Below are 25027 nucleotides of genomic sequence, written 5' to 3' on the forward strand. Positions count from 1 at the left end.
GGGTTCTAATTCCGGCTCCACTACTTATTATCTAGTGTGTGACCTTGGGCAAGTCACTTCACTTCTCTGGATCCTCAATTACCTCATCTGTAAAATGCAGATTGAAACTGTGAGTCCCATGTGGGACAGCCTGATTACCTTGTATCTACCCCAGCACTTAGAAAAGTGCTTGGCACATGGTGAGCGCTTAACAAATACGATCATTATTATTATTATTATTTAATCCTCGTTTTACAGAAGGAGTAATTGAGGCATAGAGAAGTTAAATAACATGTCCAAGGTCACCCCGCAGACATTTGGTATGGCCAGGATGAGAACCTAGGTCCTCTGATGTCCAGACCTGTGCTCTTTCCAGTAGGCCATGTTGTTTCTCACAAGCGCTTGTTAACTGCTTACTACGTGCCAGGCACTCTACTAAGCACTGGGGTAGGTACCAGCTAATTTGTTTGGACACAGTCCATGTCCCAGGATGGACTCACCGTCTTAATCACCATTTTACAATTGAGGTAATTGAGGCCCAGAGAAGTTAAGTGACTTGCCTGAGGTCACACAGCAGACAAGTGGCCATACTGGGATTAGAACCCAGGTCCTTCTGACTCCCAGGCCTGGGCTCTATCCATCCATTATCCATCCATCCATCTATCCATACTGCTTCTCTATTGTTTATCGCTTCTTGTTAAATCATTAATGACCACAAACACCCTTTCACACCCTCCACTCTATGCAGAGCCTCCTGGAGCTTCCTCTGGGGCATCCTTGAGGTGAAGGATTCAGCCTTTTCACAGATTTTTCAAATTTTTCAAATTTTTCAAATCCTTCAGAGTTGATTCCTTATGGCTTCCAGTAATTTGTTGTTCCCTGGACCTCTGTAGGCTAGTCTACAGAGGACTTCCCTAAGTGTTAACAGGTGCTTTCCTGGGTGTGTGTGTGTACAGTTTCTTGTCCTAATTGGCCAATGCAATTTTCCTCAACCTTATCTCTCATCAAGGGGTTTCAAGTGATTTACAGACTTGTAGACAAAGAGCAAATTATTTTCTCTAAACACACCTGTGTACACACACACACACACACACACACACACACACACGAACAATTGTCTGTATTAAGGAACATTTCTTTTTGCAAATGAAGTCTGTTCTGGGTACAACATGAGTCAGCAGTAGATTCAGTTTGGGAAGAAACAGTTACATGCATAAGTGTGGTTTCCGTTAAGGTGTGATGCTGCCATCCTTCCCAGTCACCGACGCAGCCTTACTGTACTCTGTGGTGTTTAGTGCTTCTTTGTATTTTTGTTATTTTACAGGATTGAATAGAGGAAAATGACAATGACATAATATAAAAATCTGTACTTGAAAATGTCAGCGATGATATTTTTCAACCGTCTTTCTCCAAACCTATTAATTCCTACTGAATCAATAAGGACTATAATGGGACTTTCCCCATAACGTAAGATTCTTCAAGAACAAAACTGCCACATTCTAGCAGAAATGACTGTATATGTTCTTTCTTCTCTCCCCCCATGTGCTATATTTAGAAAGAACTTAACCCTAGGACCAGTTTACAGTGTGTAAACAGAGGCTTTGCCTTTATGGAATTCTGGTTTCTCCCAACAGGGAACAAATCCGATCTAAGCGAACTCCGAGAGGTTCAGCTGGAAGACGCTCAGAACCTGGCTGAACACTATGAAATCATCTGTGCCATCGAGACATCTGCAAAAGACTCCAGCAATGTGGAGGAGGCTTTTGTGAAAGTGGCGACAGAGCTCATGATGAGGCACGGGGGCCCCGTGTTCATTGAGAAAAACCCAGTTGGCATCAAACTCGACAGCAAGGACGTGGTGGAAAGCTGGGGTTGTGGATGCTGATTGCGGGTGAGGGGCAGGGAGGGAGGTGCTCACCCAACTGGTTTTTTAGACAATGCTAATACTGTAGTTCTCTTCTACCTAATCCTAAGTAGTGCAATTGCAGTATCTTTCCCCTGTGGGACCAGCAATTTTGTAGCAATCAGACACCAAGTTGCAATTATGGTGGTGATTTTCCAATTTAAAAGGACACTGGTTGAGGGGGGAGGGTGGTCAGGTTAAAAAAGACACCACCCCATTCCCTTGGTGTTCTATCCATGAGTAATCTTTGCAAAGGAATGGGCAGGGAGCACAGCTCAACCTAGGTTAGTTGGTTTCATCGTGTTTTGGAGCAATAAGTGAACAAAAGATGTGGCTAAAAAGTTGAATCTTGCGTGTGATGGCTGAGTAGAGAGCAGTCCTAGCAACATTTTGGCAGTCCCTGTTCCAATTTGTCATAGTCCAGGAGCAACCAGAGATCCTGAGAGGTTAGCTTAGACATAGAAAGGGGCTGATCTCAACATCTAGTAGGGGGTTGTATCCCAGATCTGTGGTGGAAGGGACACCACCATGGAAGTGAGAAGATGTAACTGCATCGCTAAGCATCACCAGTATGAATTCAAGTGAGCCACCTTCTATCTCATTTCTGTTATTGATATTCTCATGCTCATTCAAATTATGGGATGGGTAAGAACCAGCTTGTTTAGCTCAGCTAGCCACCAGGGAGGGAAGAGTGGTCTGGATGGCAGTCCATCGGGATGACCGTGTTTACACGGTTCTTCTGGGGGTGGTCCCCATTCCGGGACATGGATAAACATTTTCAACTTCTGGTTGGGTCCTGGGGCAGCCTACCCCTTCTTATCTGGGGCTGGCCCAGCTAAACCCGAACATATTGTCAGCTTAGCATTTCAGGGCACTTTGTTTTCAAGGGAATGGCTGCTTCCTAAGGACCCTAGCAATCACAGAACCAATCACAGGGCTAGGCAATCATGCATGCTCCATGAATTGTTACTCAGTGATGAGACTGGAATTAGTGCCAAATAGAAAAGTCAGTTTTTTAGCATTTGTGAGCTGTAAATTAGTGTGATGTGGCAGCATGTGCTGTCCCCTGGGCTCTGTGCAGACACACCATTTTAAGTCTGAATTTCATGGCCAGGGAGTTTTAAGTCGCTTACAGAACTCAGCACGAAGCGGGAGACTCCTCTGTGAATTAAAACATGGTTCAGTTCTGCTTGGGGAGACGCAGAACTCTTCTGCTTAACTCCCTTCTGTTTCACATTCTAGTTCCCAAACGACTTCCCAGATATCAACTTGCTGCCTTGTTTTGGTCCCTTGAGCTTTTCAGCAACGAAATATTTCTTTTACCCTTGATCCAAAAGGAGTGGCTCGATCATTAAATTTCATTTTGAAATTCAAATCTAGTGTGCTAAGTATAGATCTTCATCCTAGTCTGCCCTGTGTGTTTCTTTTCATTGAGAAAGCAACAGTGGTCAAATGTTAAGTTCACAAATTCTGTCTCCAAAGAGGCCCAAGGCACGTTGCCATCCTGAGTAAATTTTTAAAAAGCATCCCCATCCAATCATCAACACAACACAGAGCTGTTCTGAGTGCATGCCGTGTGCAGAGTGCCATGCCTGTTGGTCAATCCAGTGCCCAGTCAACACTGTTGAAGGAGTGGATGGGGCAGTGGGGACCGCTGGATGGTCAGAGTCGGACCAAGAACCTGAGCCCATTGGGGTGTCCCTGGGGAACTGCCACAGCCTGGCAGAGGGATCTCACTGAAGGGGCCCGGCGGACCGTATCCGTCACGTCACCTCACCGCCTCCCACCCACTGTCCTCCCTCCTGCTCCCGAAGCCCCGGCCCTGTGGGCCTCAGCCATGGGGCACCCAGGTCTGGAGGGCGACAGCACTGCGGCCGAGCCAACGTGCCCATCTCGACCGTAGGGCTGGACGGGGCCAGGGCCCCTGGGTCTGATCAGGCTGGAAGGCACCTGCGTGAGGCACTGTGGGCGAGTTTAAGCCCACATTCAGAGTGTAGAGACCCTTTCAGGTCTGGTCTTGCCCACCATCTGCAGTTTAAGTGAAATACCCCTAAGAAAATGGAGCTCTGGGGCTGCCGCCCGGTTCACCCATAGCTTGGACCAGCTTGATGAAAAGTCTAAGGAAGTAAAAGAAATGGAGGTGGTGGGAGAAGAAGAGAAAAAGTTGGAGAGATTGATGAAATTTTATCTTGTTTTTAACCTGCAATTCAGAAATGTTTGACTTGGTGTCTTTCTTCATAATTTCTATATTCGGGGAAAAAAAATCTCCATTATGTTCTGGCAATCCCAAGAGAAGCAGTGAATGCTAAAAGGAAATAATCGTTACCGAGGACTTCAGTGTTTGAAGGGCATGACATTATAGTAGAAAAAAAAAAGTCCCTTTACTTGGGCTTGTGTAGATTTCTAAAGGTGAAGTACCTAGTTCTTTAGAGTCTCTGAGAAAAGCTTGTGAACCTTGGAAGGCCATTTGGTTGTTTTCCCAGCAAAGGGCCCTGGAGCTTGCCTGCACAAGTTTGTATTTCCAAATGAAAATGCAAGACCCTTTTTTTTTCTATTTTTTCTGTCTTTCCCTGCTGCCAGGAGTCCAGGACCCCTCGGTCTGGTCAAGCTGAAAGGCACCTGTGTGAGGCACCATGGGCAGATTTAAGCCCACAGCTGGAGTTTTCCAAACTAGTCTTGAATTCCTGGGGAACCAGACCCCAAACCCTCAGGATCATTTGTGATTGTTTGAATTTTCTGTTCATTTAGGTCTAAGTTTCATCTCAATCAAACAGGTCTCTAGTGGGATAGCTCACCTGTCTTCCAACATAGGCCCAGTGGGCTGTGGGCCTTGTTGAGCAGGAAATAAGTTCTGAATTTCCTAACTGTCTTGAATCTCCAAAAAGAATTTTTTCCAAGCTCAGCCCAGTTAACAGGACTCTGCCCCTCCTCTGGCAGACAGAACAATCAGGCCTTTCATCAGAAAGCTAGTCCTATAAATGATCATGCTCTAGCTATGGAAGCTTCTAGCGAGGGCAACTGACCACAGTGTTTTAGATTCACCTTGAGCACATTTGTATGGGTTTGAAAATACAAGATGCCAACAGCTTTGCGGATAGTTTCAACTGTCTGAGCTGGACTGCCGGGCCTGACTTGGAGCTGGGTCAATCTGTGGTCACTGGATGATAAGATTTCTGATCTACAGGCTTAGTGTCTGAGTAAAAGGTGGCTCCAGGAAAACGGTTGAACCTAATTTCATTTTGCCATTGGTCCTTGGACCCTTGAAATTCCAGAGCACCACGAAATCTCAGGAATGGGTAGCTTTCTGCCTCCAGCCCCATTTTTTTCCCCCAAATTCAAAAAAGAACAAAAAATACTGACTAGTTAGATCATTCCATTGCCAAATAAAGGATTAAAAATAGTAATTCTTGTCTTGCTCTTCTGACCGCCTTTCTCTATGGGGAACAAATGAGCAAGTTTTCAAACTTGTATAAGAAAGTGAGGCCTTCACTTCCCTGGGTCAGTGTGACACACATGGCTAAGCCAAGCTTTGGCATTGCCACAAAATAGCTTGCCTTGGTTAAATCAGTCTGATAGTGTAAGCAGATTTCAATGTCACTGCATTGAAATAGTCTACATCAGCTTTCTTATATCCTCCTGCAGAATTTTTCAGCTCTTTCAGAAACTGTAGACCAGGAGTTCCCCTCTTTTTTTTTCCACACCCACAACTCCAGTGATATCTGACTGTGTCTCCTACCCTGTTTTCATTTTTGATCTTAAGTCTGTTCTCCATTCCCTCCTGGTCTACTTTATCTTTGTGGTTATTTCCAAGTCCTCTTTATCACTCACCATGCAAACCACCCCTAGATCCAGGTCCAGCTCTCCTTTACTCCGTAACATCTCCAGTCCCAAATCCCCAAGCTTTCCTCCCACAGTCTTCCAGCCATTTCCTGTCCCTCAAGGGGCTACATCCACCCTAATGCCCCCACCTCATTTGGGGAAGCCCTAGCTAAATACTTATCTCCTCCCTCCCCAACCAACCCTAGCATAAACACTGGCCTTCAATCCTCAAAGAAGCTTTTCTAACCTCTTTTCTAACCTCTCATTTCACCTCTCATTTAGGATTTATGGCAAATCTTTGATGATAAATCACAATGAGCTGTAATTTTTCAAGCATTTAAACCTAAATTTCATTCTCTCCAGGTTATTTGAAATGGTTTTGGATTAGCAAGTGTAAGGATTTCAGCTCTCTTGTGAACCCTGGCAGCTTCTCCATTTTTCTCATTGTCACCTTTATTTCATCATTGATAGGGAGCACCCATTTTGATGGATGCAAAAAAGGCAAATATTTAGTTGCAGTTTTTAAACAACTAGCAGGTATTAGGGGAGGAAAGAGAGAGGAATATTTTGGTTTCGCACACAGTGGTTTGTGAAGATTCAAGGACAAGCATTTGATAAACTAAACAGAAACCCTTAAACCTTAAAAGGACAGGCATTCAATATTGGGGGAAGACTGAGTTTCAGGCTTTCCAAACTGGTTGCTGTGGTAACTGCAGGTGTGGTATTCTGCATGTTCGTAACTTAATACTGATTCGGATGAATAAAGAGATGTTGAAATCTAATTTAGGCTCCAAAAACACATTTCCCTCAGCCCTTCCACTATTTCAGTATCATGGCAATGATTCATATGTTGGCCTTGAGCAGCAGTAGCCTAGGGGGAAAAAAAAGCCACACAAATAGGGCTGGAAATTCATCAGCCCACAGCCGAGGTTTCTTCCTTAAAATCAGCCCTCTTGTTTTTCTTCTTGTGAGTCACTCAGGCCTTAGAGCTCCAACTAGAGTTCTCAAGTGGGCACAGACTGTAGGAGCCTCTGATTTCCGTGAGGTGTTTCCGACTCCTGTTAGGAAGACATCTGTTCAGGGTTAATGTTCTGATAAAATGCATATTGGGCACTTGAAAGATCAAGTGGTTCAACGGTTATTTATAAAAGAATTTTGAGTGTTTAACAACTGAGGTACCATTTACAGGGGTCTTCCCCTTGAATTTATTCCAGAGAAATTTGTATCTGTTAATCAAAGGATCGGTCTGTTAATCAAGGATCAGTCTATTCCTGATATTGGTTTGAGGAAATAATTACAGGAAGGGTGAAAGTTTGAAATCATTCAAGCCTATTCCTGAATTAAACTTTACATAACTGTTAACCAAACAGTAGGTGAAATATTTTGCTTCTAATCCTATATCTTAAAACTGGCTCAAAAGCCATTACAGTGCTTCCTGCTTGTGCTTATTAAGCTGCCCTGGTGTCGAAAGAGAGCCCTAAAAGAAACCAGTATTTCATGCAGTATTTATTTTTCAGGGTTGAACAAAGAAGGTAGGGGTGACTCTAATTGTCCAACTTCAGCTTTTAGTCTGTACTGTTACCCCTTGGACTATCTGCACTAGGGGTCTTTGTGTAGTCGTGTTTCACAGACAGTATTGGCATCTCCTGTTAAATTGTCTATGTTTCAGAAACGGTGGAAAATCGTCCTTTTAAAACTTTTCAGGTCAGGGTGTACATGGTGGCGGTGGGGATAATCACTTTTTCATTGGGTTTATCATCTCTGTTAGCATAATAGAAATGATCATCTCCTTTTCTTTAGGTGATTTTGGTCCAGTGATACAGCCCCATTCCTCTCCTATAAACATCATTCTCCAGAATGAACCCATGTATAAAGTGCAGCTCTTGTCAAGTGACATTTAAGCAAGTGATCCAGCTAGGGAGGGGCAGCCTATTACCTTATCATGTCTTGGGGAAGTTTTTGGCGTGAATTAGATTAATTGCACATAAGAATGAACTCTATGCCAGACAGACCAAACTGGAGGGGTGGGAGAAGGTGAGGGGAGTGTGCTGAGCTGTGATCTAGAGTTTCTGGAGGTGCCAGGGATCAGTGCCCGGGAATGGCTACAGGGACTGCAACATTGCAACACACACACACACATCATCACAGCCACATACAATTTATAGTCGCTCTAAATTGAGCCAGCAACATTTTGAGACTGAGAGACAGCTGATGGGCCTTCTAGTCTGCTGACCCTTCCCTCCTTCAAGTGAACCTCTAGAGGTTCCCAACATTTCTCCCAGGGTGCCTGTACTGAGGTCTTTGAGCAAGTGTAATTAATTGCTAACAGCAGATGGCCTAGATGGCCCATGTGCTCCATCCTGGGGCTTAGGGAACTAAGGCTACACCTCCTCACAACCTTCCCCTGACCCCCTACCACAACACTCACACACGTGTGCACACACACACATAAACACACCCCAACACTGACCTTTTTTTTTAAAAGATTCTGCCAGATATTTGTTACACCTTAAGGAACTTTCCTGTCCATTTGAAAGCACAGAGAAGTGTCTTAAGGGTAAAGGCAGTAAAGGCAGTCCATGACACAGTGGGTTCCTGAAAACTGTCTTAAGTACTCTGTATCCACTAGGCCAAACTGCTTCTCTAAATGTAATACAATAGAGTTGGTAGGCACCTTCCCTGCCCACAGGAGGCTTAAAGGTAGTGCTGTGATGCTGCTTAGTGGACAGCCAGTCCCTGGAGTTAGCTTAGGAGGTCCCAGTCCGGGCAGGAGTGTGTCCAGTCCACAGGAATTTCCTCTGCTGACTTCCCCTCTGCCCTCCACCCACTTGTTCACCTGGCCGTTTCCCTTGAGTCCCTTCAGCTGCTGCTGCAGGTCAGAGGGGAGGAGAAAGGGAAAGACATAAGGGAGGAAGGATGGGCTACTCCCTCTCTCATCCCCTTTCCTCTCTGTGGCCACATCCCTCTTCCAAAATCAACCAACCATCTGCCCCCTGCCCCCTACCCTCACCTCCTGCTTGACAAGGAGCTGCCTGTATTTTCCTCTCCCTCCCAGAGGCCTCTGGGTCAGAGATCACGTGTATGTCCAGCAGCACCTCTCCTCCCAACACTCCTCTCCCACAAGCAGTGTGGTCTAGTTGATAGAACATGGGCCTGGGAGTCAGAAGGACCTGGGTTCTAATCCCAGTTCCATCACTTGTCTGCTGTGTGACTTTGGGCAAGTCACTTCACTTCTCTGGGCCTCAGTTACCTCATCTGTAAAATGGGGATTAAGACTGTGAGCACCATGGGGGGACAGAGACTGTGTCCAACCTGATTATCTTGTATCTACCCCAGCGCTTAGTACAGCACCTAGCATATAATAAGTGCTTAACAAGTACAATAATAATAATAATAATGATAAAAAATCTGAAGAACCAATTTTCTCATTGTAGCAATATCATGACAGTTTGGTTCCTGGATCAAGGTTGGATACCCTGTTTCAACCAAAATAATCTAAAATTGTGGCTCAAATCATAGATGAGTAATATGTTTTTATTGTCAGAGAGGTCCCATGTTCAGGTAGCTGATTTTTACTTCATTGGAAGTAAAATGACTGATCAACCTTCACTAATATCAGAACTCACTTGGCTTCTGTGTGGCCTTGGACAAGTCCCTTGACTTCTCTGGGCCTCAGTTTCCTCATCTGTAAAATGGGGATTACATCCCTGTTCTTCCTCCTACTTAGACTATGAGTACCATGTGGGATAGGGACATGTCCCACCTAATTATCTTATACCTGCCCCAACTCAATGTAGTGCTTGTCCCATATTAAGTGCATACCAAATACCACAATTATTATAATTATTATTTTATTATTATTATCATTATTATTGTTGTTTTTATTAGTCTGTCTGGCCATCAGGTAAACCCACCCCTTGCTTTTTATGAATTTTCCTTCCCTTTGCTCCTTCCAATGCAGCTTGGAAAATGATTTCCCCATTTGCCTAAGCTCCCAGAGCTAGTGCCTCAAAGGGGGCTAAGGGTGTAAGATCAAAACTGGCATATAAAGCCGAAACGGTGTAAATTTAGAAATATTTGGTCCTTGTAACTCAGAGTGTCTCTTGTTGAGGACTGCCTATACTGGGTTGGTTCCTCATTGCCAAATACAATCTCAGTTGCACCTCTTTCCCCTTTTTCCCCAAGGGAAGGTTAACACCTAGTGAATCCATAGTGTGGCCTAGTGATCCTGAGCACTTAAAACTAATATTCCCAAGGTTGTTTTCCTCAACAGGGACAAAGAAACTTAGCAAATGTCTTTAGTACCTGGACTTTTCAGTGCTTATTTCAACCTCTAAAGGAAGAGGTGCATGTTCCACTGACTACTCCTGCATTAGTAGTAAGGGTGGAGGGGTTGATCAGGATGACTATTCATTCAATCGTATTTAATAAGCGCTTATTGTGTGCAGAGCACTGTACTAAGCACTTGGAAAGTACAATTCAGCAAGAAATCTCGTTTAAAGAGCTGAAGCTACCTACCAGTATTCTCTCCAGGAGGTACAGGGCATGTTCTCTGTGGCATGCAGGCTCCTGCTCTCTTATCTGGAGGGAGTGACAAGCCGAATTGACTTTGTCAAGAAAGGAGTGACTCTGCCAAAAAGGCCACTTTGAGCAGAAAACTCTTACAGATCACAAGCCTGCCAAATATTTCTAACTCAGTTTGTTACACTAATGTTAAGGGAAATAAAACTCTTCTCTTCGCTGTTGTGGTGGAGGTTCTGGAAGGAAAATTTAAATAGTACCTCTTTCAATTATTTAAAACCACTGTAAAATGGTTCAAATGAATTAAATTACTTGTCTTTTGAAGGGTCCAAGATAGAAGAAGATAAAGTGACCGAGGGCAGACAAGCCTAATCATGGCATCTCCCTATGCTGAATTGAGCCTTCCCTAGCAACTACTGCACTTCCCCAAGTGCTATTTGTGTGGCAGATGGTGTAGAGAAAACAGTGCTACATCATACACTTTAATGGGATTCCTCACTTCAAGCTAGCCAGGTTTGGGCTTCAGCTTGACCAAAAATGTCTTCAGTAATCAATCGATCCATGATATTTATTGAATGCTTACTGTGTGCAGAGCTTACTGAGTGCTCGAGAGAGTACAATATCACAGAGTTACATAGTTCAATCGATGGACCCATGGCAATTTATACATCTTCGTTTACCACATGGGATGGCCATGCCTTTATCAAATAAGAAAAACATTGAGTGTTTCAGACTTGCTGATGCAGATTTCTCAACTAAGTAATCACTCTGGAACCAGAAGAGTGACAGTCTGGTGACCGACCAATGTACTCATGTTATAATGTGGTACTTAAAAAAACTGGAAACAGAAGTATGCACCTAATACTATTTAGGAGAAAAGGGAAAAGACATTCCTTTAAATCTTGAAGATTTTATTGTTGTCTTTTTTTGGGAAATGTGGCCCAAACTGGAGCCTCTCCCCTCCTTTGTACTTGAGTCTAGGGCTGATAATAAATTTCCCATGCTGATGATGTCTTTATCGGTTGATCCCTAGAGGATAAAAAAAAAAGCACGGGTGTGTAGGGTACATCTCATACTCGCTTCTGGATCACAAATTCAGCTAGAGGGAAGGAAGCGCTTAATTCATATTGAATTCACTTATTTTAGTCCAAAAATGACTTCATAGATTTTCAGGGTCAGGAATTCAGTAATTTCTGAACTGCATTTCTTAATAAAGCAAGTCAGTCAGAAATGCAGATTTTTTTCCAGTTTCAAAACACCATGAACCATTTTTCTATTTGTTCCCAGTCAGTCAGGGACAAGGCTGTTTGGAATGTGAGATTTGGAGAGAGAACTTATAACCAGTAGTAATTTTTTTATTTTACCTTTCTTCTATTTATGAATTTATAAACTTTACAAAAGTCTATTTTTAAAACTATGGAATTTGCCTTTACGAAATTTTTTGCAAAACAAAATAGAGTTAATAGATTCCTGTATGCCATGAAGTAGAATTTCATTAAAAAAGAAAGCAGACTTTCGGTGGTGTTTTGTTCTTAATCCTCCAACCTTTCTCCCACAGAGAGATACTGTGGGGTTCCCATGTCTCCAAACAAATCTTCACTTTGTGATAAGGCCAAGATTCCCTTTGCTTCTGGTGATTGTGTGACTTGGTTAGTTAGAAGCCTGTGTGGTCTCACTCCAAGTGACACTAATGCAGAGAAAGAACTATTAGCTCACCCAACTAATGTTAATCCTCTGTGCTTGTTCTAGCAGTTTCTCTTGAGCTTCTCAGGCCCTGGCTAAATATAAGTGCCCAGCTTCTTTTGCCTGCCAGCTGGTAATGGTAGTCTTTAAAGGAGCTCTTGAGAAATCTTTTTGCTTTAAAAATGGGAGCAATTCTGGTATTTCCTCCCACTCAGGTCCTGTGCTTTCCCAGCCTTCAAGCTACAAGTATTGCAGTAACTGTCTGTGGCCTCTGAGGAACTTGGTTTTTGCTGAGATGTTTGCTCCTTTGACAGCTCGAAGAGGAAACTATGGGCCTTGCTTAGCTAAAACTAGCTAAGTGGTTGAGAGACACTGCTGAATTAGCTGAAGTGCCGGGATATTGACCCTTCCCAAATTTCTGATGCTACCCCTGAGGTAAGGAGGTAGAAGAAAGCAAGCCTCAAAGCCAGAGGCTAGCCCTTAGGGTAAGCACAGATAGCATGGCTCAGTGGAAGGAGCATGGACTTGTGAGTCAGAGGTCATGGGTTCTAATTCTGGCTCTGCCATTTGTCAGCTGTGTGACTTGGGGTGAGTCACTTAACTTCTCTGTGCCTCAGTTACCTCATCTGTAAAATGGGGGTTAAGACTGTGAGCCCCATGTGGGACAACCTGATTACCCTGTATCCCCCCAGTGCTTAGAACAGTGCTTGGCACATATGTGCCCTATGGCCTGCCTCTTGCTGGAGATAAGGACCTGGCCCTTTATCAAGCAGCTCTTTTAACCAGCTGAGGAAGGGAGAGAAAATGTGAGGGGACCCCTCACATTAGTCCCCTCACATTAAACCCCTCACTAGTCCCCACACATTAGTCCCCTCACATGAAGCAGCATGGCCTAGTGGAAAGAGCATGGACCTGGGAGTCAGAGGACCTGGGTTCTAATCCTGACTTCTCCACTAGTCTGCTGTGGGACCTTGGCAAGTCACTTTACTTCTCTGTGCCTCAGTTTCCTCATCTGTAAAATACCTGTTCTTCCTCCTCCTTAGACTGTGAGTCCCATGTGGGACGGGGACTGTGTCCAAACTGATTAATTTGGATCTACCCCAACACTTAGACCATTGCTTGGCACATGGTAAGTGCTTAAGTGCCACAATAATAATAATCGCATTGTTGTTAGTATCATCATTATTATTGTAATCAGTCTTGAGCATAAAATGTTTTTACATCTGGTTTAATGAAAGACCAGAGAGCACAGGGCATAAAGCTGGCAAGCCCCCAAAGAGGAATATAAACAGGGAAAAGTGATCGAAACGCTGCTAAGAGCCTGGGTGGAGATGACTCTGGTTCCATTGTTACTTAAGGCATCTTGGGATTTGTGAGGGGTTTCCTGTTTGAAAGAAAAATGTCTCAAAATGGACTGCCAGTAGATTTAATCCCACCTAAAATAGTTAAACAGGGCAAAACAGACTGTATGAGAACATGTACTTCCTCTTTATAACTCAGTCTGATTTGTTTCATTTGTCTGATCTTAGTTCTTTTCATTAGGCTATGCCTAATCTGGGGAACTGATAAACCATTTCAGCAAAGTTCAAGTTGAACTAAATTAGCTAAAAGCTAATAGAATAGCTTAGTTTCAGCCAGGATTTAGGAGACAAGGGCAAGGGTGGCTCTCTCACACATGCTCTCTCTCTCACACACACACACACACACACACAACCACCCCCCTCATCCCCCCCCAACACCCCAGCCCCAGAATTTTCTAGGCTAAAACCTCTGAAGCTTGTACCCAGCCTGAGCTCCAGGACTTTCCTCAGCCCCAAATCATCCCAGTTCTTATAACCATGGGGTCTTCAGCCTTCTTCACCCTTTGGAGAGGATGATTCATCTAGAGTACTGTTTGATTCGATGTTATTCCTTGCCACTCTCCAGTGACTTGAACGTTCTAATTGTCCCAACCAGCACTGGAGTCAGTTGGTTTGCACTTGTCTAACCCAGCCCTACGGTTAGGAAAATTGCTGTTTTCCTGAAGACCTTTCCCTCCCCTCTTCAAATAGTATGGTCCCCAAATGTGCACATGGATTCCCTGAACACAGGTAGTTCTTTTCATGTTTCCAGGATTTCTCCTTCCTCTCCATCCGGAGGCCACCACGCTTATCCAGGGACATGTCATATCCCAGTGTGACTACTGCCTCAGCCTTCTCACTTGTCTCCCCGCCTCCGGGCCATTGTATCTCTAGTCCATATTTCACTCTGCAGCTCAGATGGTTTTTCTAAAACCTCAGCCTGCACACACATTCCCACTCCTCCAAGACCTCAAATGGTTTCCTGTTCCCCCCTGCATCAAACAAACACTCGTGAGCATTGGCTTTAAGGCACTCAGCTCTCTCCCTCCTACTTATTTACTCTTCTTTCCTATTGTACCCTAGCTCGCACTCTTCATTCCTCTCAAGCCAATTTGCTCATTGTTTCCCATTCTCATCTCTACTGCATTTGACCTCTTGCTCACACCCTTGAAGGCAATAGTAAGGAGTTGTTTAGACTGTAGACTCTAGACTACACAACATCACTAAAATCCATCCTTTTCTCTCCATCCAAACTGCTACCACATTAATCCAAGCACTTATCCTATCCTGCCATGATTACCGTATCAGCCTCCTTGCTGACCACCCTGCTTCCTGTCTCTCCCCACTCCAGTCCATACTTCACTTGCTGCCCGGATCATTTTCCTTCAAAAACGTTCAGGCCATGTTTCCTGGCTCCTCAGGAATCTCCAGAGGTTGCCCATTCACCTCCACATCAAACAAAAACTCCTTACCATAGGCTTTCAGGCAGTCAATCATCTTTCCTCCCTCCTTTCTCACCTCACTACTCTCCTATTACAACCCAGCCCGCACATTTTGCTCCTCTAATGCCATCCTACTCACTGTACCTCGATCTCATCTATCTTGCCGCTGACTTCTTATCTTGTTTGATTGATTGATTTATTCAATGAGTGGCACAATTCTCTCAAGTGGCACCAGATTCTGCCCAGGCTGCGGGGGGCCTCTAGGCTTCCAGGACCCCCCTCCCTAGGGCCAGCCCCAAGCCCTGGGAAACCTCCCAAAATGAGCCCTTAGTTGTGGCACTCTCGGTTGCCATAATTTATGCAAGGTTCTAGCCCTGCCTCCACATTGGCCCTACCCCCAATCCCTGGCTCCATAGACTCTGGATGGCAGGGGAGCTCAGTCAATCAGTTCTATATATTGAGAGCTTACTGTGTGCAGAGCACTGTACTAAGCGCTTGGGACAGGACAAGAGAACAATAGATACATTTCCTGCCCACAGTGAGCTTACTGTCTAGAGGGGGGGACAGACATTAATAGAAATAAATACATTACAGATATGGATATAAGTGCTAATGCTGGGAGTCCATGTTCCTGGGTCCTGATGACAGCTGGAGGTCACGTTTTATTGCTTAGGGATCAATTTTCAGTTTTTTTAATGGTATAGGTTAAGTGCTTGCTATCTGCCAGGCACCATAATAAGTGCTGAGTAGGTATAAACTAATCAGGTTGAACATGGTCCATGTTCCACATGGGGCTCTCAGTCTTAATCCTCATTTTATACATAAGGGAACTGAGGCCCAGAGAAATGAAGTGACTTGCCCAAGGACACACAGCAGACCCATAGCACAACTGGGATTAGAACCCAGGTCCTTCTGACTCCCAGGGCCGTGCTCTATCTGCTAGGCTACGCTGCTTCAATTGATGGTTTCAGAGTTCTACTAGCCCTGGGGTCTTTTAGCTCAGGCCCCCTGGTGTCCCGACCCCCAGGCCCTGGCTGGATTTGAGGGATAAAGACAGACTGAAACACAGAGAAGTAGAGGGATAGGGCAGCCCCCTGAGGGAAGAAGGGGAGGCTGGAGCTGGATCCATGGCGTGGTGGGAAGCAGCATGGCATAATGGATAGAGCACGGCCCTGGGAGTCAGAAGGTCATGGGTTCTAATCCCGATTCTTCCACTTGTCTGCTGTGTAGCCTTGGGCAAGTCACTTAACTTCTCTGCACCTCAGTTACCTCATCTGTAAAATGGGGATTAAGACTATGGGACAGGGACAGTGTCCAACTCAATTTGCTTGTATCCACCCCAGTGCTTAGTACAGTGCCTGGCACATTGTAAGAGCTTAACAAATGCCATCATTATTAATATTACATCCTGCCTCTGGCTTGGTACACCCTCCCTCTTCATATCTGATGATTACTCTCTTACTCTCCCCCCATTCAAAGCCTCATTGAAGGCACATCTCCAAGAACTCTTCCCTGACTAAACCCTCTTTTCCTTTTCTTCTATTTCCTCTGCATTGCTCCCTTTATTCATCCCACTCCCCAGCCCTTATGTACATATCTGTAATTTTATTCATTTATATTAATGCCTGTCTCCCCCGCTAGGCTGTAAACTCATTGTGGTCAAGAAATGTGTCTGTTATATTGTTATATTATACTCTCCCAAGCGCTTAGTACAGTGCTCTGCACACAGTAAGCATTCAAGAAATATCATTGATTGATAGTGGGGAAGGATATGGTCAGCCATTGGTGGCTTTTGAGAAGTGGAGAAGTGTGTACTGAGTGATGTTTGAAGAAGATGGTTCATACTGCAGCATGGAGAATGAGCTGAGGGAAGGGGGAGAGGCTGAAGGTGGGGGTGGAGTATGGACCATGGAGTATGGAGCAAGGAGAGGTTGGAACTGGGGAGACAACTGAGGAGGCTGATACGGTAATTTAACCGTGGTAACGAGTGCATAAACTAAGGGGAATCAATCAATGGTATTTATTGAGCACTTACTAGATGCAGAGCACTGTTCTAAGTGCTTGCGAGAATAAGGTAGAATTAGCAGGCATGTTCTAATAAGACTCACTAGATGTGAGACTTACTTTTTATAATTCCCAGGATCACCACAAGAACCTTTCTTGTAGGTCTGGAGTTACATTGATCAATCAGCCAATTGTACTTGAGCACATACTCTATGCAGAACATTGTACTAAGTGCTTGGGAGAGTACAAAAGAGTAAATAGACACGATCCCTCGAGGACCTTACAATTGATCAGTCATCATTCCTCTGATATGGTGGCAGTGTACGATAATAAGTTGCCTGCACTCAACAGTTCTGCAACATCTCTTCCAAATCCCTTCAGGAATCTTGAGGGGGAGGTCATCCGTTCCTAGTGAATTGCTTACTTCTGGTTTATCAATTGGATCTACAGCATCCTGTGTAGCCGCCACAATTTGATCCAGTCACTCTTATCTGTTTACTGCAAAATATCATTTAGGTGAGGCAATATATCAAACGTTTTCCTCAATAAAGTCTGAAGTAAGGAGACTCTCAGCTACCTCCTCCTCATCCCTAAGTGCACCCCTATCCCAACGGTCATCAAAGGGCCACGCTGATTCCCTATCCAGTTTCCTGCTTTTGTTATATATAAAGAATCCTTTATTATTAGATTTGGCATCTCTTGCAAGGTACTATTCCAACTCCTTCTTGGCTGGTCCGAATTTCCTGTTTGTACCTGACTTGCCACTCTTGTAGACTTAACCCTCCTCTCCTTCTACTCCTTTTTCTCCTCTTCTCCCCCATCCTCTCTCCTTTCCCTACCCCCCACCCTCCATTTTTCTCTTTCTCCCTCCTTATCCCCTCTTTCCTCCTTCCTGCCTCCCCCTCCCTGTCAATCTCATCCTCTTCACATCTCTCCCTCTTCACTTTTCCTTCCTCGGTTGTTCTCTGCCATCAGACTAGTTCTTCCCAATTAGCAAATCAAAGCTCAGATTATCAGTAACAGCTCCAAACTCAATTACCAGGCAGCACAAAAGTTGCCCTCTTCCTTGCTGACATGAAATAACTACTACTGCTCAAAGTTCTGAAGTTTGGGAGTCAAAAAGAATCTCAAAGGCTACTCTTAAATACACTCCCAACACTTAAATTGCACTTTAAATGTCATGTGTACTATAATCTATTGCTCTAACTTTTGGTTTTCTGAGCAAAACAAGCTAGTTAATGCCAGGAACTGGCCTATGAACAGGCTAAGAGGGCCGTAGCTCTGAGCTTCTGGGGTTGAAGGTTAAACAATTACAATAATAATAATAATATTTGTTAAGCACTTACAATGTATAAAGCACTGTGCTAAACACTGGGACAGATTCAGGATAATCAGGCACAAGGGATTTATAATCTAAGTAGGAGGGAGAACAGGTATTGAATCTCCATTTTGCAGATGAGGGAACTTTATTCTGTAAAGTGTCTAGTTCTAATTTAAAGGGGACTACATGGAGTTTATCTTGGTTGGGAGACACTTGGGTACTCTCTGTCACTCCTTTCACATCAACAAATTGCTCCCAGGCTTGGAATGGGCTCTAGGCACCAAGAAAGGAGTTTCGGTTTATAGAGGATGCCTTGGGATCCCTTGTAGCAGGTACTGAATTGAGTGCCCCTCCCTGCCTCCCCTCCAAAAGTTAGAGCAATAGATTATAGTGCACATGATATTCAAAGAGCAAGTTGTGTTGGAAGTGTATTTATTTAGCATGTCTGTATGCAAATCAGCTTATTCTTTGGTCCAGGAGTACCAGATTGCATTCTGGGGCCCCTAGGGTATAGCTAACTCTGGGACAAGGGCAGGTGTGAGGGGAAAAAAGTGGAGCCATGGGTTTTTAATTCTCAGTAACTTTCCCCTATAGGCTTAGGTAGCTCCGGAAGCTATTCCCTACCCCTCCAACCAGACAATCCCCAAGAATTAACCTCCAAAATTGGGAATAGAATGGCTCCCCATTTCCATGCCCAGGAACTACCAAGTGCAGCTCACAGTTCTCTGGGCAACAATTGGCCAGGGATCTGCTTTGTGCCAACCTCACCCCCAATAATTCATTCAATAGTATTTATTGAGTGCTTACTATATGCAGAGCACTGTACTAAGCGCTTGGAATGTACAAATCAGCAACAGATAGAGACAGTCCCTGCCCACTGAGGGACTTACAGTCTAATTGGGGGAGACAGACAAAAACAAAGGCAATAAATAGAATCAAGGGGATGTACATCTCATTAAAACAATAGCAATAAATGGAATCAAGGGGATGTACATCTCATTAACAAAATAAATAGGGTAATAAAAATATATACAGATGAGCGGACAATCACAGTGCTACTGTTAAGTCAACACTTTTGAAAAAGGCTGTGTTTATATTAAATCTACCGTGGCTTCAGAGAGCCATTATAATCTACTGGGTCATCTCATATTTGGACTAATGTTCTTTTCTTCTGAGCAAAAAGAACAATATATGCCTGTACAGAAAGCAGGGAGTTCAAACCACAAATTACTAGGTTAGATCTTGTGACTTCCCTAAGAAAAACCTAAGCCTAGAATTTTGTCTTGGCTTAAAATATGTACATTTACACCCTATTCTCTACTCACGCTGTTGTTATTTTAAAATCATTTTTGTTCTTCAACATTGGGTCTATGAGGTTAATCTCCAACAGAGGCAAATCTAGGTACTGTGGAGAGGAAAAAAAAACTTTGTCAGCTATAGTCTACGTTTTAGATGAAGCAGAGAGCTAACACACAAATACAGCCACACAATTAAGTTGTAAAAAAAAAACAACCATGGAAAAATAATCAAGTACAAGGATGTTGCAATGTTTGTAGTGGTATTTTGCCTTCAAGGATAACTCCAGGGACAGTGAAGCTTACCTCTGGGTGTTATTAAAGGCTGATGAAGGACTGGCAGTCCCAAACAATGTGCACCCATAAAGTTTGTCCCTTGTATTGGTCTTTTATGATGTCTAGCTCTGTTTTTGTGTTTACCTCTTTGTCTCATGATGATCTCCCAGTTTCTGCCTTCAGAGCCATTCCTTTCCTGATTGCAGTGTGCCAGTTTGGTCTGTCTCCTGCAGTGGTGGCCTAGTTTTCAGTTGTGATGTATGTAAGGCTTTGTTTTACTGCATCCTCTGCTCCTTCCTTTTTCTAGTTGCCCAGTGTTTTCTGTTTTCTAGTTGCTCACTATTCAGCAGCTGTTTGGCTCGCCTGGTATCAAGGCCAGCCCTAAGATAGGGCCGGTTGTCCCAGGGCCCCACAGCTCCTGATAAGAGGGGATCCAGCATGGCATAGTGGATAGAGCATGGGCCTGGAAGTCAGAAGGTCATGGGTTCTAATCCTGCTCTGCTGTGTGGCCTTGAGAAAATCACTTCACTTCTCTGTGCCTGTTACTGCATTTGTGAAATGGGATTGAGACTGTGTGCCCCACATGGGACAGGGACTCTGTCCAACCCAATTTACTAAAGCCCACTCCAGCGCTTAGTACAGTGCCTGGCACATAGTAAGCACTTCACAAACACCACAATTACTATTATCCACATAGGGAGACATATAGAGCATCCGAGGGGAAATTGAGGAGGTTGGGGTAGAGAAGGAGTGACTGTGCTCCTTCTACCTTCCTCCTGAAATGCCCTGAGGTGATAATTCTCCAGAATACGATTTGCTAGGAGCAGGGCCTCCCGGTCCCTCCCTGTAGACTAAGCTCTTTGTGGGCAGGGATCTTGTTTGCTAACTCTCTTGTACTGAACTATCCCAAGCGCTTAGTACATTGATTAGTTGAGGATTATCTGAAATTCCATCAGGAGGGGAGGAAAGGTACCTGGAGAAAGTCCTTCTCAAAACTGTTGTTCTGCCACACTGCACTCATTTTTCCACTCCTCCAATGGTTATCCATCTTTGCACCACACAGAAACTTTTGACCATTGGCATTAAAGCATTCCGTCCACTCTCTCCCTCTGCAATCCTCTCTCTTCTCCTATTACATCCCAGATCTCTGTTCCTCCCATGCTCACCTCACACAGAAACTTTTGACCATTGGCATTAAAGCACTCAATCCACTCTCTCCCTCTGCAATCCTCTTTCTTCTCCTATTACATCCCAGATCTCTGTTCCTCCCATGCTCACTTCACTATCTTGTCTTCTGCTGTTGAGTCATCTCCAACCCATAGCGACACCATGGACACATCTCTCCCAGAAAGCCCCACTTCCATCCACAATTGTTATCCATAGAGTTTTCTTGGTAAAAATATGGAAATGGTTTACCATTGCCTCCTTCCATGCAGAAAATTTGAGTCTCTGCCCTTGACTCTCTCCCATGCCGCTGCTTCCCAGTACAGGTGAGTTTTGACTTGTAGCAGATTGCCTTCCACTTGCTAGTCACTGCCCAAGCTAGGAATGGAATGGGTTTGTCTCTGCCTGACTCTCCCTCCTTTAGTTGAGACTGGTAGAGTACTGGGAACTCTCCAGGTGTGACCCTGAGAGGGGCACCTCACTGTACCTCATTCTCAACTCTCCCAATCAATGGTATTGACTGAGCACTGCCTGTGTGTGAAACACAGCTGATCCTGCCTTGACCGAGTCAGGGAATTTTGTAGCTGACCTGATCTTTCCACTGGAGAACTAAGCCTAAGCCCTTGGAAGAGTACAGTAGAATTAGTAGTCATGATCCCTGCCCTCAAGGAGTTTATAGTCTAGTGGGGGAGACAGACACTAAAAGAAATTACATTTAGGAGGAAGCAATAGACTGTAAAAGATTTGAAAATAAGTGTTATGGAGAGATGTGAGTGTCCAAGGGCTTAGGTGAAGTGGAAGTGCTAGTGGCAGTTGCACGGGGGAATATGGGGGGGGGGGGAGGGCAAATGATTAAGCAGGGAAGGCCTCCTGGAGGAGATGGAATTTTAGTAGGGCTTTGAATATGGGGAAAAGGGTGGTCTGCCAGATGTGAAGAGGGAGGGAGCTCCAGACAGAAAGAAAGGCATAAGCAAGAAATCACTGATGGGAGAGACAAGAACAAGGCAGATAGAGTAGTTTGTCTTGAGAGGAGCATAACTGGGCTGTAATGGGGGAAAGAGCTGATAAACTTTGGCTTCGACTCTGCTGCCTACCCACTTTAAATCCACCAGACCAGTTCTCCCCATCTTCCAAACCCTCTGAAAGCCCACATGCTCAGGAGATTTTTCCTGATTAATTGTTTCTTCCCTCCAGGTCACTTCCTCCCTAGTAAGCTCATTGTGAGCGGGGAACATGTCTGCCAACTCTGTTATGTTGTACCTTCCCAAGTGCTTAGTACAGTGCTTGGCCCAGAGGAGCTCAATAAATACTACTAATAATAATTCTGGTATTTGTTAAGATCAAACTGTGTGTCATGCACTGTTCTAAGTGCTGGTGTAGACCAATCAATCATTCATTGGTATTTATTGCATGCTTACTGTGTGCAGAGCACTGTACTAAATGTTTGGGAGAATACAGTAGGAAACAAGATGGAAATTAATAAGGTTGGAAACAGTCCCTGTCCCACATGGGGGTCACAGTCTAAGAAAGAAGGAGAACAGGCATTTAATTTCTTTTTTGCAGATGAGGAAACTGAGACACAGAGAAGATAAATGCCTTACCCAAGGTCACCCATCAGACAAGTGGTGAAAACAGGATTAGAACCAAGATCCTTTGACTCCCAGGTCCATGCTTTTTCCATCAGCCCATACTGCTATTTTTTTAATGGTATTTGTAAGGTGCTTACTATGTGTCAGACACTGTTCTTCTAAGTGCTGGGGTAAATACAAACTAAGCAGTTTGGACTCAGTCCATGTCCCACAAGGGGCTTACAGTCTTAATCCTCATTTTACAGATGAGGTAATGGAGGCCCAGAAGTTAAGTAATTTGCCCAAGGTCACATAGCAAGCAAGGGGCAGAGGAGGGATTACTGATGTGATTAAATAAAAAAGTGGAAAAAAAATTTGAATGATATAACGCATAGTTAAGAGCTATTAAATGTCTCTATCCATAAGGCTAACAAAGAGTTAAACATGAGTAAGTTTGGGTATTTGCAGTTACACTATAAAATAACAATTAAAATGTTTTGTTTTCCTAAATAGGTGCAAAGTTCTCCAGTTGAAAGATCAGGTCAGGAACACAATGTCTTGACTGTCAAGGAAAGACCAAATCAAAAAAATATTTTGAAAAAGTTTGAAAGTATACTAATACTTGGCTCTGCAGAGCCAATACTTGAAAAGGAATTATATTTTATTGAAATACATGTATTTAAATTACACTATCATTAGGTTAGAATTATCATCCTTGGGTGGGCAAAGGGTTTAGGAGATAAAAGAAAGTGGTAGCCTAAAGAGTGACAGTATGAAGGTATTTCATTGGATGGCCATCAGAGGATGGACAGGACATGAGGTTCTGTAATCTCAGCATGACCTGCATCGACCTAGATACTTTATTTTTCCCTTTTTCCCTCTGCTCCCTCTGCTGCCTCTCTGCCCCCTCCTTCACCTCCCCTCTGCTAAGCCCCTTTCCCCCCTTTCCCTCTGCTCCTTCCCCTCCCCTCAGCACTGTGCTCATTTGCACATTTGTATATATCTTTATTGCCCTATTTATTTTGTTAATGAAGTGTACATCCCCTTGATTCTATTTATTGCTATTGTTTTTGTCTGTCTCCCCGACTAGACTGTAAGCCCGTCAATGGGCAGGGATTGTCTCTGTTGCCAAATTATACCTTTCAAGCACTAAGTACAGTGCTCTGCACAAAGTAAGTGCTCAGTAAATACTATTGAATGAATGAATGAATGGTCAGTGTAATGCTTGAGAAACAGCATAGCTTAGTGGATAGAGCACGGGCCTGGGAGTCAGAAGGCCCTGGGTTTTAATTCCGGCTGCACTACTTGTCTGTTGTGTGGCCTTGGGCAAAGTCACTTAACTTCTCTGTGTCTCAATTACCTCATCTGTAAAATGAGGATCAATACTGTGAGCCCCCTGTGGGACATGGATTGGGTGCAACCTGAATAGCTTGCATTTACCCTGGCACTTAGTACAGTGCCTGGCACGTAGAAAAAGCGCTTAACCAATACCATATTTTTTTAAAAAAACTGCCTGGAATATGGCAACATTTTTTTAAAAAGTTTAAATGCTAATTCCTGTGAGAAGTAGCATGACTAGTGGAAAGAGCAGGGGCCTGGTAGTCAGAGGACCTGAGTTCTAATACTGGCTCTGCCATTTACCTGCTGTATGACCTTGGGCAATCGCTTAATTTTTCAGTGCCTCAGTTTTCTCTTCTGTAAAATGGGGATTTAATACCGTGCTCTCCCAAGCACTTAGTACAGTGCTCTGCACACACAGTAAGCACTTAAGAAATACCACTGATGATGATGATGCTCTCTTCTACTTCAATTGGAAGCCCCGTGTGAAACAAGGACTGTGTCTGATTTGATTGCATTTTTTCTACTTCAAAGCTTACCGTGTTTGGCACATAGTAAGCCCTTGACAAATACAATTATTTTTAGATGAAAGGAGAGGAGTTATTTAGTGGGTTTGCGTCTGTTACATGTTAAAGTCTTGTGCAATTATTAGTTTATTGTAGAATGTACCACCATACCAAGCCCTGTGCTCTTGGTCTCCTTCCCAGAACTAAACACTGATATGGGTCAAGGCCTGAGATTTTACGAAATGCTGTGTAAAATAATAACTGCAGTATTTAAGAGCTTACTAGGTGCCAAGCACTGCACTAAGCACTGGGTAGATATGACTTCTCTATGCCTCAATTTTCTCATCTTTAAATGGGGATTTAATACCTGCTCTTCCTCCTACTTAGACTGGGAGCCCCATGTTGAATAGTGAAAGTGGCCAACTGATTGATTACCTTGTATCTTCCCCAGTGCTTATGTAGTGCTTGCCATGTAGTAAGCACTTTAAATTTATTATTATTTTATTTTATTTGACAGGACAACCTCAGACACAGACCCTGTCCTACATGGGGTTCAGATTCTAGGGAGAGAGAGACCAGGTATTTTATCCCTGTTTTCCAGATGAGGAAACTGAGGAACAGTTTGGCTAAATGACTTGCCAAAGGTCACACAACAGGCAAGTGGCAGAGCCGGGATTAGACTCTCAGGCCCCGGCATGCTCTTTCTGCTAGACCACACTGATTTCATGTAATTTCATCCTACATTTCCTAGGAGCCTTCCATCCGACCACCTCTCCTACATTATTTGGCTAAGTATGACTCCATCACTCCCCCTTATTAACTTAAGTGCCATAGACATTTTCTGGCTCACCTGATGCCTGTTGTGTAA

At 44.0% G+C, this 25027-nt stretch overlaps 1 protein-coding gene and 1 non-coding gene across 2 annotated transcripts in view; one reads left to right on the forward strand and one right to left on the reverse strand.

The window, feature by feature from the left end:
* RAB43 (RAB43, member RAS oncogene family) overlaps positions 1–6483 on the forward strand; it is a 28690-nt gene extending 22207 nt beyond the window's left edge. The window contains exon 3 of the mRNA XM_029050321.2: positions 1614–6483. Within this exon, the coding sequence (XP_028906154.1) occupies positions 1614–1864 (251 nt within the window). The 3' untranslated portion in view covers positions 1865–6483. The remainder of the gene's footprint in view (positions 1–1613) is intronic.
* A 14600-nt stretch (positions 6484–21083) lies between these two features.
* On the reverse strand, positions 21084–21221 carry LOC114807075. Its single transcript, XR_003755128.1, has one exon. It is a non-coding gene; the product is annotated as a small nucleolar RNA SNORA7 (small nucleolar RNA).
* Positions 21222–25027: the final 3806 nt, after the last annotated feature.

This window comes from Ornithorhynchus anatinus, chromosome X1 (assembly GCF_004115215.2).
Source record: "Ornithorhynchus anatinus isolate Pmale09 chromosome X1, mOrnAna1.pri.v4, whole genome shotgun sequence".
NCBI lineage: Eukaryota > Metazoa > Chordata > Mammalia > Monotremata > Ornithorhynchidae > Ornithorhynchus > Ornithorhynchus anatinus.